At 42.0% G+C, this 16,086-nt stretch overlaps 1 protein-coding gene across 2 annotated transcripts in view; it reads right to left on the bottom strand.

Moving 5' to 3' along the window:
• PCNX2 (pecanex 2) overlaps positions 1-13,004 on the bottom strand; it is a 311,392-nt gene extending 298,388 nt beyond the window's left edge. The window contains exon 1 of one of the 2 annotated variants that reach the window (XM_070781873.1): positions 12,760-13,004. In XM_070781873.1, the coding sequence (XP_070637974.1) occupies positions 12,760-12,912 (153 nt within the window). In that variant the 5' untranslated portion in view covers positions 12,913-13,004. The remainder of the gene's footprint in view (positions 1-12,759) is intronic. The other variant, XM_070781874.1, reaches the window with a different exon arrangement.
• Between the last annotated feature and the right edge of the window lie 3,082 nt (positions 13,005-16,086).

Raw genomic sequence — 16,086 nt, forward strand, 5'->3', positions numbered from 1 at the left:
CACTTTCATCAAGAGGCTTTTTAGTTCCTCTTCACTTTCTGCCATAAGGGTGGTGTCATCTGCGTATCTGAGGTTACTGATATTTCTCCTGGCAATCTATTGAGCCTTCATAAATATCTATTTCTGCTGTGAAATGGGAATAATAGCTCCTAACAGGATTGTTAACTATTGTACTAGTATATTTTTTGGTACTTAATAAGCACCAAATGCTCGTGTCACTTATCACCATCACCATCATCATCATCAATGCCATGGAATAATTAATTCAGATACAGTGTTTTGAAGTGAGTAAGGGGCTACAGAGCAAATGTTTTTATTACTGGCCTGACCCATGACCATGACCTGTCGCTCAGTTGTGTCCGACTCTTTGCAACCCCGTGGACGGTAGCCCACCAAGCTCCTCAGTCCATGGGATTTTCCAGGCAAGAATACTGGAGTGGGGTGCCATTTCCTTCTCCAGGGGATCTTCCCTACCCAGGGATCAAACCCAAGTCTCCCGCATTGCAGGCAGATGCTTTAACCTCTGAGCCACAGTGAGAAATGTTAATATATAATAAGAAAAAAATAATTATGAAATAAGCCCAACAGTTGTTTTCTTGGTAAAATATTTGTTTCAGGGATGTTTCTTATTTTCCGATTTTTATTCTTCCCTGATTAAGTATTGCATTATAGTCTTTTTTTCTTTTAAACGTTTAAATTTATACTGGAGTATATAGCCTATTAACAGTGTTGTGACAGTTTCAGGTGGACCGCAAAGGGACTCAGTCATACACATACATGTATCCATTCTCCTTCAAACTCCCCTCCCATCCAGGCTGCCACATGCAAAGTTCCCTATACAATAGGACCTTGTCAGTTATCCATTTTAAATATAGCAATGTGTACATGTTTATCCCAAACTCCCTAACTATCCCTTCCCCCATCCTTATCATATGACATTCCTCATATGTTGAATCTAAAAAGAAATTATACAAATGAACTTCTTTACAAAACAGAAACAGACTCACAGACTTCAAGTTGTAGTCTTTAAAGGAAGAATAAGTTATCAAAAGATTAGGAATACCAGTAGGAAATAAGTATTAGCTCTCTTCATTTTCTTTTGAGATGATAAAGATTTGGAAAAAGGAATTAAACATACATATAACCCAATATAAAATATTCCCAAGGTCTCCCACAGTCCCAACATTTCTATATTTGTTTTTTGTATTTAAGATCAGCCAAAATCAATAAATGAGGTAAAATCAGTCAATGGTCTTTTCATTTTAAATCCAAGTTTCCTATGATGGGGAAAAGACTGTATTTATTACATAAATGACATAAATATTCTCTTTTATTGCCATCTAAGTAGTAAAACAAAGGTTGTCAGAGAAACAACAGCACCTCCCATTGCTTCTTAAACCCATAGCAATCAGACTGCTACTCCGCAACACTCCACTGAAAATGTTCTTGTCAACATCTCTAAAGACAACAATTTAATCCAATTTTCTAAGCAGCACTCAACAACAGCATAATTTGAACTTTAAGGCAATTCAATACTAGGAGTAACACCTTGGTTTTCAAGCTTCATTTTTAATGATCTGGATCCAGGCCACCACATTGCAGTGGGTATACTGAAGTGCAACTGACCACAGACACTCTTCCAAAATTGTGAATTCCCATATGAGTTAGATTTCATTAATGGGAAGAGTGATTTGATTATCCACTGTGTATGAAGCAGCTCTCCAGGGACCACAGGGGAATTCAAAGTGCATCCTCATCCTCAAGATTCCTCCAAACTTGGAGGAAGGACAGGTCTCCCTTGACTCCACATCTCTCTCTAGATATTACACTGCACTATTTCTCACTCCCTGCATGAAAGCATGGTCTTTCCCACCTGTCTTCACTTCTTCACCTCCCATTGAATAAAAAAAAGGAATTATGAGACCACACTAATAAGCATGACAAAACTATAGGGCAGAGGGAAAAGGAAAGCCTTTCTTCACAGAAGAATACCTAACCAATAAATAGAAAATCGCCATTTTGCAGCCATCATTAAGATAATTATCTTAGCTGAGCATCATTAATTTATGGTACAATCATGAATGAAAATTTTGAGGGGTGATATGTGGGGGCTTCCCTGGTAGCTCAGAAGGTAAAGAATCCGCCTACAATGCAGGAGACCTGGATTCAATTCTAGGGTTGGGAATATCCCCCTGGAGAAGGGAATGGCAACCCACCCCAGCATTCTTGCCTGGAGAATCCCATGGACAGAGGAGCCTGGCGGGCTACAGTCCATGTGGTTGCAAAGAGTCAGACATGACTGAGTGACTTTCACTTTGACTTTATAATAACATGTACAATCTCCAGGTTTCCTCTCCCAGATTACTTGTTAAATACAAGGGGAAACTGGGTGGGTACCCTTACAACAAAGAAAGCTGACCAATACCATCTTTGCAAGTAAGTCACTTCAGTCGTGTCTGACTCTGTGCGACCCCATAGATGTCAGTCCACCAGGCTCCCCCCTCCCCAGGATTCTCCAGGCAAGAACACTGGAGTGGGTTGCCATTTCCTTCTCCAATGCATGAAAGTGAAAAGTGAAAGTGAAGTCGCTCAGTCGTGTCCGACTCTTAGCGACCCTATGGACTGCAGCCTACCAGGCTCCTCCGTCCATGGGATTCTCCAGGCAGGAGTACTAGAGTGGGGTGCCATTGCCTTCTCCAACACCATCTTTACCAATGACCAAATTTAACAGCACTAACAATGGGGGAAATGACATTGGGTGGCCCTGATACAATCAGGACAAGACACATCACTTGGTATTCATTCCAAAAAATGCATAATCACACATCTAATGGCAAGGATGCAATAAAAAAGGATCAAAATTGTGGGACATTCTGCAAAATGACTTTCACTAGCACAAAAGCAAAAACAAAGAAAAAAGACTTGAAGAATATGTTCTAGAATAAAGGACAGAGACATCACAACTAAAAACAATGTGCAATCCTTGGTTGAAACTCAAATCCAGAAAAACAAAACCAGAAGCCCAGCTAGGCAGGACACTATTGGCATAACTAGTGAAATTTGCATGAGAACTATATATCTGACAAACATTATATCAATGTTTATGAGTGTGACAACTATATGAGAGAATGTTTTTTCCTTAAGAGATACCTGACGAAGTTTCTAGAAGGAAGTGTCTTGATGTCTGTAATTTATTCTCAAATGATTCAGCAAATTTTAAACTGTATAACCATGAGAGTGATGAAGTAAACGTGGCAAAACATTGAGAACTGGTGACTCAAAATGAAGGGTATATAGCATTCATATTCATTGTACTATACCTGTAACTTTTCTGTAGATGAGGGACTTTTCAAAAATAAAAATTGGGGGATAAAAAATAATATCCTACCTCAAAGTTGACTAAAACATAACTCATCACTGTATCTCACCATGCTAAGGAAAAATCTCATGGTCTACTACCTTGGTTTGACTAGCTCTTAATCACTCAACAGACTCCAGATTAGAAATTCTTTCCTTTGCAAAGTCCTTCTAAACACCAAAGCCAGAAAGAGGCCCTCCATCTTTACTGTAAAGCATCTTGCACTTCCCTTGAAATAAGTTATCACTGTGTTATTTATATCTGTTTATCTTTACCTGTTAACAAGGAGAGATACCAATGTATCATTAGCCTGTTGTTTCCCCAATACCCAGCTGAACACTTGGCACTTTGATGTAGTAGACAGAGGTCCAACAAATAGGTCCACTTCTTTTCTGGTCACACAGTAGGACCGTACTTTCCACTGCCCTTGGAGTACAGGAAAGTCCTGACGAAGAAAAGTCTGAGTGCAATGGGCATGTAGCCTGGAAATCTACATGCCTGTGATAAGCAGGACCCCCTCCTAACCATGCTCTCCATTCCCAACTAACCATGTTGGACATACAATACCAATTTTTTAAAAATGGTAAAACCAGGGAGATTTTGAGGTTGTTACATCAGCACAAATCAGCATATCCTGACTGTTATATACATGCTCAAATCCTGAAAGAAACGATTCAAATAGACAATGTTAGATATTATCTGAAAAGCTTAAAATAATCTTCATAGTTTAAGTCTCTCGGTCATGTCTGACTCTTTGTGACCCCATGGACTGTAACCTGCCAGGCTCCTCTGTCCATGGAATTCTCCAACCAAGAATCCTGGAGTGGGTAGCCATTTCCTTCTCAGGGGATCTTCCCAAACCAGGGATCACACCCAGGTCTCCTGCACCATCGTCAGATTCTTTACCATCTGAGCCACCAGCCGAAGCTCTAGTCTTCATAGGGGACGGGTCAAATAAATCACTCTTTACTCACACAGTGGCATACCATGCTGACATTAAAAATAATGAAATAGCTCTTCATGGAATTCTCCCCAAAATAAAGTGGATAAAACAAGGAGAAGTAGTACAGATAAATGGCTGTACACAAAATAGTGAACCGGCAGTGCTGACCGAACAGCCAAGGTAGGATAGATATCAGATTCCAGGACAACTTCTGGAACAAAGCATATCCAGAAACTTCTAAATAGGTTATAACAATGAGCAAGATGACCCTAAAACCCCTCACCCAAAGTGAGGATGTAATGGAGTCCAGAATGAGAGGACTCATGAAGATTGTTGGAGGGCCCCATTGGTATTCAGTGAGTCCTGTGTATCTCTCCCGCACAACCAGGAGAAAGGCTTTGGTGGGATCACTCAGAGTCTTATTATGGTCCTGACAATTAGGGCAGGAAGTATGATGCCTGATTTTTCCCAGAAGAACTAAAAGATGAGAAACTGGCTGGCTAGTTGCTCTGATGGAGGGATGAAGGAGAAGTTGGTATGCTGGGGTTTGGTTGCCCTCCCAGTCTGTTCATGGAGAGAATATGTGAGTATTTGCACAGACTGTGTGTGCAAATGACTTCAGGGTTTGCTTTAGAAGTTCAGAGGGGCCCTGGACCAAAAGAAATCTGGGGTGGACTGCCACATGCCAAAGAACTGTGGAAGGAGTAAGCAACCAGGCAGAATAGAGATACAGCAGCCCTCCTCAAGGAAACTGGGTAGGAGAAACCTGGCAAGGAGAACAGGGTCTCTACAGGACATGTGAAGGGACCTCGCTGGAGAGAGTCAGCTGGAAACGTGAGCCATGTTTCAAAAGCTGACAGCTAGATTACCACCACACTGGTTAACAAAGAACTTTCCTACTCTTCGATGCCAAAGGCATTAGAACATCAGCCAATGTGTGAGAGAGAAAAGTGAAAAAAGACCGGGCCATCCTCATATCCCTGAAGCCTGGCATCACCATATGGAATTGGACAAACTGAAATCCCAATCAAATCTGTGTTTTGTTATTAAAGCAACTGTAAGGCCTTGTATTATCTGTGACCTGAAGTCAAGGGCCTTGTACATTTTTATCTAAGAGTAGAGAAAGAACTCTCTACACAGCAAATTAAAAGGAGAGCGGATGACAAAGAAGGCTGCTTTGGGATTAAACCTCAGAACCCCAAAGTCAAACGCAGTCACATGGGACCAAGTGTCACTTGGAAGAACACACAAGAGACAGGACATGGTGGCTGCACCTCAAAAAACGTACTGGAGACAAATGTGGGAGGGAAGGTACCTTTCCCTACACAGTCCTTTGCACATACTCAGTGGTTGGATCTCTTCATGCCAAAGTGCAAAAAATAGATCCCCTCTTGCAAAACATTCTGCACACTGCCATGAAGAGATCCAGACACTAAGCGTGTGCAAAGGACTATGCAGGAAAAGTTAACTTGTGAAATTAACTGGATTAGAGGTGGTATGGCTGAGTGGGTACCAACTCCAACTGCTGGGCTCTAATTCTGGTTAGGTCACAACTAGCCATGGATCGTGAAACTTCTTAACCAACCTCTCCATGCCAGTTTCATCAACTGTAAAGTGGGGATAATGACAGTGGCTCTCCGGTTCACTGAGGGGAGGAGATGCTTTAGTTCACGTAGAGCTCTTCCAACAGTGCCAGTCTGTATGTGCTCAGTGAGTGCTGGCTGTTATATTACCTATAATAATAGCAATGCTAAAGGTGAGAAATCCATCAGAAAAAAAGGAAAACTTTTGAATACCATTAAGAATTAGTCCATTTTTTGGTACAGATACACCTATTTGCAGGTCAGGAATAGAGACATCAAGGCTGTATATTGTTACCCTGCTTATTTAATTTATGTGCAGAGTACATCATGAGAAATGCTGGGCTGGAAGAAACACAAGATGGAATCAAGATTTCTGGGAGAAATATCAATAACCTCAGATATGCAGATGACACCACCTTTATAGCAGAAAGTGAAGAAGAACTAAAGAGCCTCTTGATGGATGAGTGAAAAAGTAGGCTTAAAACTCAACATTCATAAAACGAAGATCATGGCATCTGGTCTCATCACTTCACGGCAAATAGGTGGGGAAACAGTGGAAACAGTGGCTGACTTTATTTTTCTGGGCTCCAAAATCACTGCAGTGATTGCAGCCATGAAATTAAAAGATGCTTACTCCTTGGAAGGAAAGTTATGATCAACCTAGACAGCATATTAAAAAGCAGAGTCATTACTTTGTCTACAAAGGTCCATCTAGACAAGGCTATGGTTTTTCCAGTGGTCGTGTATGGATGTGAGAGTTGGACTATAAAGAAAGCTGAGCACTGAAGAATTGATGCTTTTGAACTGTGGTGTTGGAGAAGATTCTTGAGCATCCCTTGGACTGCAAGGAGATCCAACCAGTCCATTCTAAAGGAGATCAGCCCTGGGAGTTCATTGGAAGGACTGATGTTGAAGCTGAAACTCCAATACTTTGGCCACCTGATGCAGAGAGCTGACTCATTTGAAAAGACCCTGATGCTGGGAGGGATTGAGGGCAGGAGGAGAAGGGGACGACAGAGGATGAGATGGCTGGATGGCATCACCAACTCAATGGACATGGGTTTGTGTGGACTCCGGGAGTTGGTGATAGACAGGGAGGCCTGGCATGCTGTGGTTCATGGGGTTGCAAAGAGTTGGACACGACTGGGCAACTGAACTGAAATGAACTGAATAGAGACACAGATGTAGAGAATGGACTTGTAGACACGGAAGGTGGGAGAAGAAGAGGGTAGGACAATTGGGAGAGTAGGACTGACACATATATACTACCATGTGTAAAACAGAGAGCTAGTGGGAAGATGCTTTATTGTACACGGAGCTCAGCTTGGTGCTCTATGATGACCTAGCTGGGTGGGATGGGGGGCTGGCAGGGAGCTCAAGAGGGAGGGGATATATGTGTACATATATCATTGTTGTATAGCAGAAACTAACACAACATTGTAAAGCAATTATATTCCAATAAGAAATTAAATTAAATTAAAATTTTAAAAAAGAACTAGTCCATTTTTTTCTTCTGTAGGATGTAGAAAAGAGATTTAGAGTAGAAAAAATGACAATAAAGTTGGTTAAACTGTAAAAGGAATAATCTGAGACACCAAATGGTTAAAATCAGAAAACAACAATCTCCTGATAAGTATCACCTTCCACGCAAAAGAAATCACACCAAGGGTATTAAATAAGTATTGAACATTACAATTGGAAAAATAACAATATGTCTACAGAGAGTGGCATCCAAATAAAACTAGTCACTAATTGGGAGAAAGGGAAGTGCAGGTGAGTTTGGGGACATAATAAATTTTTCCACCAGAAAATTAGTCATGAACTTGCAATATTTGAAAGAAAGAAAAGCGAGGAAGAATACTCTTTTTGGAAAGTGTTGCGGAGGCTGACATCCTAGAACACGGCAGGTGCTTTTTTTTTAATCACAGACACAAAAACACAAGTGGCTGGCAGACGTTCATGTGTCTAAATGGCAGAAGATGAGGAAGAGCAGAAGGAATTTTGCAGAAGGTGACAAGGTCACTCAAGAAAGGCCATATTAACTTGAAAAGATTGAAGACGACTGCCCTAGGATGCCCAACAGAGAGGGACATCTCTGGTAAAAGTGCTTGTACCAGGAAAGCAAAGACCCCATGGAGCCAAGTTCTTTGTACACACAGTCCAACGATGATCTGGAGTGGCAAAATTTTTCAGACAACTGCAAGGGATGGCATTCAGCCCGAGTCTAGAAGGCTCGGGTCTGCACTTCTTTGGAAGCCCAGGGACCAGGGAAGAATGCCTTCAAGCAGGCAGCTGAGAGGAGAAAGAAAGAAGTTCAGACATTCATGTGGATTACGGGAAAGTGTAAAGCATCAAGCATCTCAATGTGAGTACAAATAAAGTCACCAGAAGTAGAAGCACCAGACAAAAAGCTTCTACAAATCAAAGAAGACTAAGTATGAACCATGTGATTCAACAGCAGAAAAAGCCTTTGTCATGAAGCTGAATATGAGGGCTAGGACTGAGCAGGGTGAGAGGTGCCCTCTGGGACCAGCAGCATACCAAACAGTCCAACAAAGTAACAACAATCCAATGGACAGGTCAGGGTGTGCAGGCTGCATACTGTACAAAGGCCTCCAGCTGACAGGGTTACATGGTGACTGAAGTCCAGCCCCCAGGTCCAGAGCCAGGAAAGGGTGTCTTTTGGGACAGACCACCTTTCCATAATTCACATAAAGGTATCTTCTGTGTTAGAAGCAGGAGCGAAAATGGGTAGCCAAAGAAATACAGAACCTAAAGAAATATAGTTATGTACCCAAATGGCGGGTGGTCACAGACCATGATAGAAGAGTTACCAGCTAGGTGTGACAATGACGACCACTGTGCACAGACCACCCACTGTATGTCTGGTGCGACACGGCCCCTGACAAGACCCACTTTATTATCATTACAGCAATTAGAAACTAAGTGGTGTTTATCCAAATAAACAGTCTTCAAGTTTAAATTAAAAAGCAGAACTGGAAACAGAATGCCTGCATGCTAAGTCACCTCAGCCGTGTCCAACTCTGTGCGACCCCATGGACTGTAGCCCGCCAGCTTCCTCTGTCCGTGGGATTCTCCAGGCAAGAGTACTTGCGGGTAGTGGGTAGCCGTGCCTTCCTCCAGGGGCCCTTCCCAACCCAGAGATCAAACCCTCGTCTCATGTCTACTGCATTGGCAGGCAGGTTCGTTACCATGAGTGTCACCTGGGAAGCCAAGTAAGTCTGGCTAAAAGACAAAAAAACTGAGGAAAAACAAAGCCACAACCATAAAATAAAGAATAAAAATATATAATGCCTTATATGAGATCTTAAAGAATGTAAAGTTTCCACCCCATTTTTTCCTGTATTCAGGTTGACCTTACCACCTCCAGATGCTCAGAACTTCACTTGAGGACGGGTCACTGCTTCAGGGAGTTCAAGTTCTCTCTTGTATATCAGTGTATCAGGTCAGGTAACACAGTGCTATGACAAGGCCAAAGACTTGGAGACAACAGGACCTCAGCTAAAATTCTGAATTTTACTACCAACTATCTAGATGGCCTTGGGCAAGTAACCTATGCCCTCTGGATCTCAGTGGCTTAATCTAAAAAAAAAAAAAAAATCCCCATTTCACAGATGAGAAAACTGAGGCCCAGAGAAGTGAAGAGACTTGCACAAAATCACACAATTGATAAGTAATAGGGCAAGGACATCTTTTGACACTAGTCTGGTGCTGCCAGAACTTATTCTGGGTCAGAATCATGCCCAGGGTGCTCCCATTTTAAAGCTCTACATGAATCTTCAAAGAATAAATATAATAACACATGTAATAAATGAGAAACCAAACATCTCTGACGACAAATGGATCTTTCAGCTTGCCCAAACTAAAATTAAGCTGATAATAAATCAAAGTAAAACTCTTCTCAAACGCTCTAAAATGACCTTTGTTTTTAGGTATATATTTTGAGCATTTCTTGAAAATATATAGTTTATGAAGGCTAATAAATAACCTATTTTCTACCTAGACCTAAATAAATGCTGGGGCTTAGAGATTAGTTTGCTTTGATAATTAATAACAAAAACTGTATTTCCCTATTCAAAGTCCCCATTAAATTAAAGGCTGGATTCTTCTTACAGAGCAACTGTCTTGACTAAGCACGTTTAAACAAATTGTGAAAAGCCCAGAAAAGTTCAGTTTCCCTTAAATAACAGAACTTTATATGTCCCTGCTGTCAGCAAGCAGCCAGGGATCTTTCTGGATTATGTTCTCATAAGTGGAACAAACTGAGAAGGGTGGTGACAATCTCAGGCGGCACTGAAGTGCAGAAAAATATATTTAGGCATCCAAACCCAGAGAACAGAATCCTCCACTGGGGAAGAAGGATCTTTTGTTTCTAAATTAAGTTCCAGAAACCAGAAGACCAGAGCAAGAAAAGGACTACCTGCACTTTTTTCAATAAGATAGGCTATCTTATTCTTATTAGAAAACAGCAATATAATGAATACACTCACATTAAATGATTCTGTAATGATTAAAAGCACAATGGCATAAATATATAAAAATTTCAGTATAACTGGTTTGATCCAGAAAACCCGATACAAAAATATTTAAGGTATCACTTTTTTGATTTCTAAACTCTTGAGATTTAGCCAAAAATTACTTTGAAATATCATTAAAGAGAAATTTAGCTAAGGACAATTTCCTATTCACAAATATAAAGTAGAAATCAAGCTATTCAATGAAGCATAATTAGGTAGAAATTAAGGGTTCTGATTATACAATTACATCAAATCTTAAAAGGAGTTATGCAAAAAGGAGCCCATATTCATTTTAAAAAATCTGCAGGAATTATATTAAACATTAATTTGGTTGTTGCTGAGGAGTGGGATTAGAAGTGAAGTATGTATTGCTTTCATTATCAGGAAATACTCAGAATGTACTGTGAGATAGACAACCTAATACTGACTGGAACAGAAGGACAGGAAGATTGATTTTATTTCCACCCGTTTATTATGTATTAGATCACTGTTAACCAAATACAGAGCACTCTGCTAGGTACAACAAGGAAAACCAAGATGAATCAACAAAATCAAAACCCATGTCCTCAAAAAGCTCACAATCCATGAGTAGAGCTAAAATACATGTTCCAACAACTAAGTACAGAATTCAGAATATCCCACAGTACTGACAGTAAATAGAGAATGGTATTAGGGCAAGAGAGAAAAGAAATTAATTCTAGATAAGTGGAAACAAGGATACCTAGACAGAAATGGCCATTCCACTGGGTTTTGAAGAATGGACAGATTTTGGCAAGTGAATGATGTGGGGGAAAAACAGTACTGAGAAGTAGTTTGGTTCATTCATTCAATCAACTGTTAACTAATTCATTCAGTCCTCTATTCATTAATTCATTCAATCCTCCTATGAACCCTGTAAGGCTGCTACTATTGGGTACACAAACCAGGAAGCGCAAGCTCACACAACCAGTGAGCAGAAGAACCAGAAGTGAACCCAAGTTTGGCTCATCTCTCCCCTGTGCTGCCCCTCTAGGCAAAGAGAAAACATGGGGAACTCAATCCCATGAAAACATGAAGGATAAGGTCACACAAGAAAAGGAAACAAATTTATTAAAGGGTCTCCAAGGATCAGCGATTTTATTAAGTGGTTTTTACATGAAATTTTACTTATTCTTCCCATGAAATGGTCATTATCACATCTATTTTAAGGGGTGACAAACTAAGATTTAGTTAGTTTGACCAAGAACAGGTCAAACAACTAATAAGTAGCCAAACAGAAATATACACCAGGTCTGCATCCAATCCCAGGTCAAAAGCCAGAAAGATGGATAGCTTTACATGTTGATATAAGCCCCAAAACAACACTGTTCTAGTATTTTTCTCATTTTAAGGACAAAAGTTTTTTAATCAGATAAAGTAAAAGTAACTTGCTCACAGAACTAGTAAGGAGTGAACCCAGAATTTAATGTAGGCAGCCTGACTTCAGAGCCAGAATTCTGATCCTATGGATAAACTAGCAGAAAGAGTAAATAGGAATGAAATCACAGACAACCTCTAATGGCAACATGGGACTCTGTCAGCCATGCAAACTCACTGAAGATTTTTCCTGTGGAGAACATGATCAAGTTATGTTTTAGAAATTACGTCCTTCAATAGGCATATCAAAATTCGATTCCAAATACATCTCATATCACCTGGAGCACCTTACTTGTAGAGCTTTTCAAAGAGGGTTAAACACTGTTTCCACTGGGTTTGTTTACCTATGAAGGTCATCTATGCAGTTATTCAGCAAGCAGTCAACTGTGTAACCTCACTAAAGGGTCAAATAAATTACAGTAGATTTCTTCATCATTACTTTTTTCTACAGATTTCTTTACAGAGTGGTGTGGAAACTGCAAATGGAGTAATTGATCATTGAACCTGCCTTCTCAAGGCAAAACAGGAAAGGGAAAAAAAAGGGGTAGCAGATTAACAACCGAAATAGCTTTGCTTTTAACATTTTATTTTGCCTTCTGGCTATCATGCACAGCATCTTAGGCTAAATATTGTCCTAAGCTACCCAGCCAAGGGGCCTGGGGCTGTTCACATATAAAATCAGTTCTACACTGCACAGCGACAAGCAGAGTCTGACTCATCGGAACAGCTAGCATCAATTCTTAATGAGTCCCAGAGCCCCCAGAGTCCTTTCTACTTCTGCTGGGGGAGTCACTCCCTGATCCTTTCCCTGTACTTTCTCTGTACCAAATTCCTGAAGACTTTCTCCATTCCAGCTCTTAGGAATCACTGCCAATCCTTTCCATCCTGAAGGCAGACTCGCAGGCTTCCCCAAGGCTTGACCGGCCCCCAACCCCCACTCACCAGGTGCAAAGCCAGGGGCAGCAGGAACAGGAACAGCCACAGGTAGAGGTGGCAGCTGTTGGTGAACTTGCTCTGATCGGGGTCGTGGTACCAGCCCCCGGTGAGCGCGGCCCACACGCCCTGCCGGAGCAGCTGCAGCACCTGGGACCCCATGACTGAGCGCCGGGGCCAGCACGCGCCGCGCTGCCCGCTGCCCGCTGCCCGCCGCCCGGACGCCCTCAGCTTTAACACGCGGGCCCTCGGGCGGCGTCACCGCCACCGTCCCCGCCCCCGCCCCCTCCAGCTCCTTCCGCCCCACGACCGAAACTCCAACTGCCTTTCTGCCCGGACCCGCGAATCGCGGCGCCGGAGCCGGCTGCTGCCACCGGGCAGGTGGGCGCCATGTCCGAGGGAGGAAGGATTTTCCCATGGTGCTCAGAGGCGGCTGCTCTGAGGATGCTCCAAAGGCTCCTCCCAGAGCCCGCCCAGAGTTCCTCCATCGCTTTCCCGGTGGCGGGGGAGGGGAGGTGCGCGGTTGCGGCGGGGACGGGGGGCGGGGAGGCGGGGAAAGAAGAATTTTGGAGCCCCTCCAGCCTCTTTTTTTGCCTCTGCCCACTCTCCCCTCATTTTGGCCCCCATCTTTCTAATAGGGAATGTGAAAGGCTTAAAAATCAAAGCTGTTCTAATGCAGAAGAGATAAACCAGGACAAGTTCCTTTTTTTGCAGCCTGCACCAAAATAGTTATGTAACTCCAGCTCCTGTCACACATCACTCAATGTAATTTCCTCCTCTGAGCACTGCCTGCACGGTTTCGTTCTCCTTAATTAACCGCTGACCTCAGACGTTCTTTTAGCTAAACTCTACCTCTGCCCTTGACACTGAGCTTTTTCCTCCCTGATTTTTTTTACTCCCCACCCACCCCCGACACTTTCTTCACCTTGACAGATAAAGAAAATAACCACCTTTTGGGAATAATTTCAGAAGCCTCAGTTTGCTTGTCTTTTTACGTGTTTCCTAGAACATAATCTCAGGCATCCATTGGGTATACTATTTAGAGAGGAAGATCCACTAGAAAGGTATCACTGAACTAATAATCTTTGACCTTTTATAGTAGAGAAATTTCAGATTCTCTTCTGAAAGCAGGCTTTGGAGAGGGAAGAAATTAAGAGGAACTTGCTTTCTCAGAATAAAGGAAGGAAGTCCTCATCATTAGTAATTGATAACCTAAAGTAAATAAGCTTCATATTGTTGAAGAGAACAAGTTTTGGGAAGCTGGAGATAAAAGGGAATTTGTTTTCCTTAGGAACGACTAGATGAAGCCTTGTGTGAGTTAGAATCTTTGAAGGATTAGAAGGTGCCAAGATCCTCAAAACATGCTTTTTCTGTCTCATGCTTACCTCACCTGACATGCGCACCTGTGCGTGCCCTGGCTGTGCTCTAGTCTGCAGCAGATTTAGTACGTGGCTGCCTTGGGCAGGCCCAGGACAGGCACACAGCCCCCCTGTGCAGAAATGAAACCAGGCAAGGGCCATCCTGGGGAGCAGGTCTGGGACATGTAAGTCCAAACTCACACTCAGTTTTAACCACTCCTTAATCTATTCAGCATTCATCTGCAGGAATGACTAACCAAAACGTACTCATGCTGCTTTCTGTACTGGAAAAATCATTTTCTCATAGACTCAGAGGATACTATACTTGTTTTTATATGGACTCATCACTTGAAACCTATCAGGCTCTCTATAAATGTTTAATGAGTCAATCAGTCAATCAACTCCACAGGAAAGATCCACACTAAAGGATCATCTCATGTGCTTCGGTCTAGGAGGAATAGCCATGCAACAGATCTGTTCCTGCATTGAAGAAGTGCCTTTATTCATTCATGCCCAATTCATCAAAATATTTAATGAGCACCTTCTGTGTGCTAGGCATTTTTCTGAAGACAGAGAAAGCAAGTACAAAATATATATATATAGTCACTACCATGGAGTTCACAGACTACTAGAGGAGACAGACAAATCAACAAAGACTTAGAATTAAGTGTGCTGTGTGTACATCTAATAGGACTGAATATACATCTGCTGTTGCTTGCCTGTGTGTTAGTTGCTCAGTCACATTTGACTCTTTGCAACCCCATAGACTGTAGCCCAGGAAGCTCCTCTGTTCATGGGATTTTCCAGGCAAGCATACTGGAGTGGGTAGCCATTTCCTTCTCCAGAGGGCCTTTCCGACCCAAGGATTGAACCCATGTCTCCTGTGTCTCCTACACTGCAGGCAGATTCTTTACCCGCTGAGCCATCCGGGAAACCCATGGAGGTACACAAATTGAAAGGCAGACTGTTGGACTGTACATTCTGCCCACTGTTCCTATGCCAGGAGCCACTTCAAGGATGCAGCCTTGAAAGAATAATATGTGGTTGAGACCATCTAGACTGTATACATTATGGCCTCTATGTAAACTCTTAAGTTTCTGGCAGGAAGTTGTGGCAATCTGCCTGTCTTATAGCCACCCATGACAAGCCTCATATATAAGTTCCCTTGCTTATTAAACCTGCCACCTACCAATCTGGAGTGGCTGCCTCCTTCATCTCTTCCTTGGCTTCTTTTGAATCAGTTCAGTTCAGTCGCTCAGTCATGTCCGACTCTTTGAGACCCATGGACTGCAGCACGCTAGGATTCCTTCCATCACCAACTCCCAGAGTTTACTCAAACTCATGTCCATCAAGTCAGTGATGTCATCCAACCATCTCATCCTCTGTCGTCCCCTTCTCCTCCTACCTTCAATCTTTCCCAACATCAGGGTCTTTTCCAATGAGTCAGCTCTTCGCATCAAGTGGCCAAAGTATTGGAGCTTCAGCTTCAGCATCAGTCCTTCCAATGAATGTTCAGGACTGATTTCCTTTAGGAGGGACTGGTTTGAATGGATTATCTTTTATTGTTGAAACTTTTTATATTACCTTGAAAGTCATAAACCTGTAAGCCTTTTTTTTTTTAAAGAGGTCAGAAATATGAAGTAAGATATTTTTAGAAATGTCTTAAAATTGTGGTAAAATTTTGCAGTAGAAAGAATAATGCCAGGATGTAGAGGACACGTATATAGAAGGAGCACAGAGGAGTGCAGGCAGGGCATAGGGACTTTTGTGTCAGAGTTGGAGGTAAAGTGAAGATTATTTATATTCAGGGATTACTTAGAGTGTCCATAAAGAATTTGGAGAGAGCAGAGAAAAAATAGGCTAATCTTCAATCAGTAGGCACAGAGAAGCATGGAAAGAAGGACAATAAGACTGCATTTAGGAGAAATTCCTAGTGAATAGAATACTAACTCTTCACTCCGAGATAACTTGAGATTTT

This window comes from Bos indicus, chromosome 28 (assembly GCF_029378745.1).
Source record: "Bos indicus isolate NIAB-ARS_2022 breed Sahiwal x Tharparkar chromosome 28, NIAB-ARS_B.indTharparkar_mat_pri_1.0, whole genome shotgun sequence".
NCBI lineage: Eukaryota > Metazoa > Chordata > Mammalia > Artiodactyla > Bovidae > Bos > Bos indicus.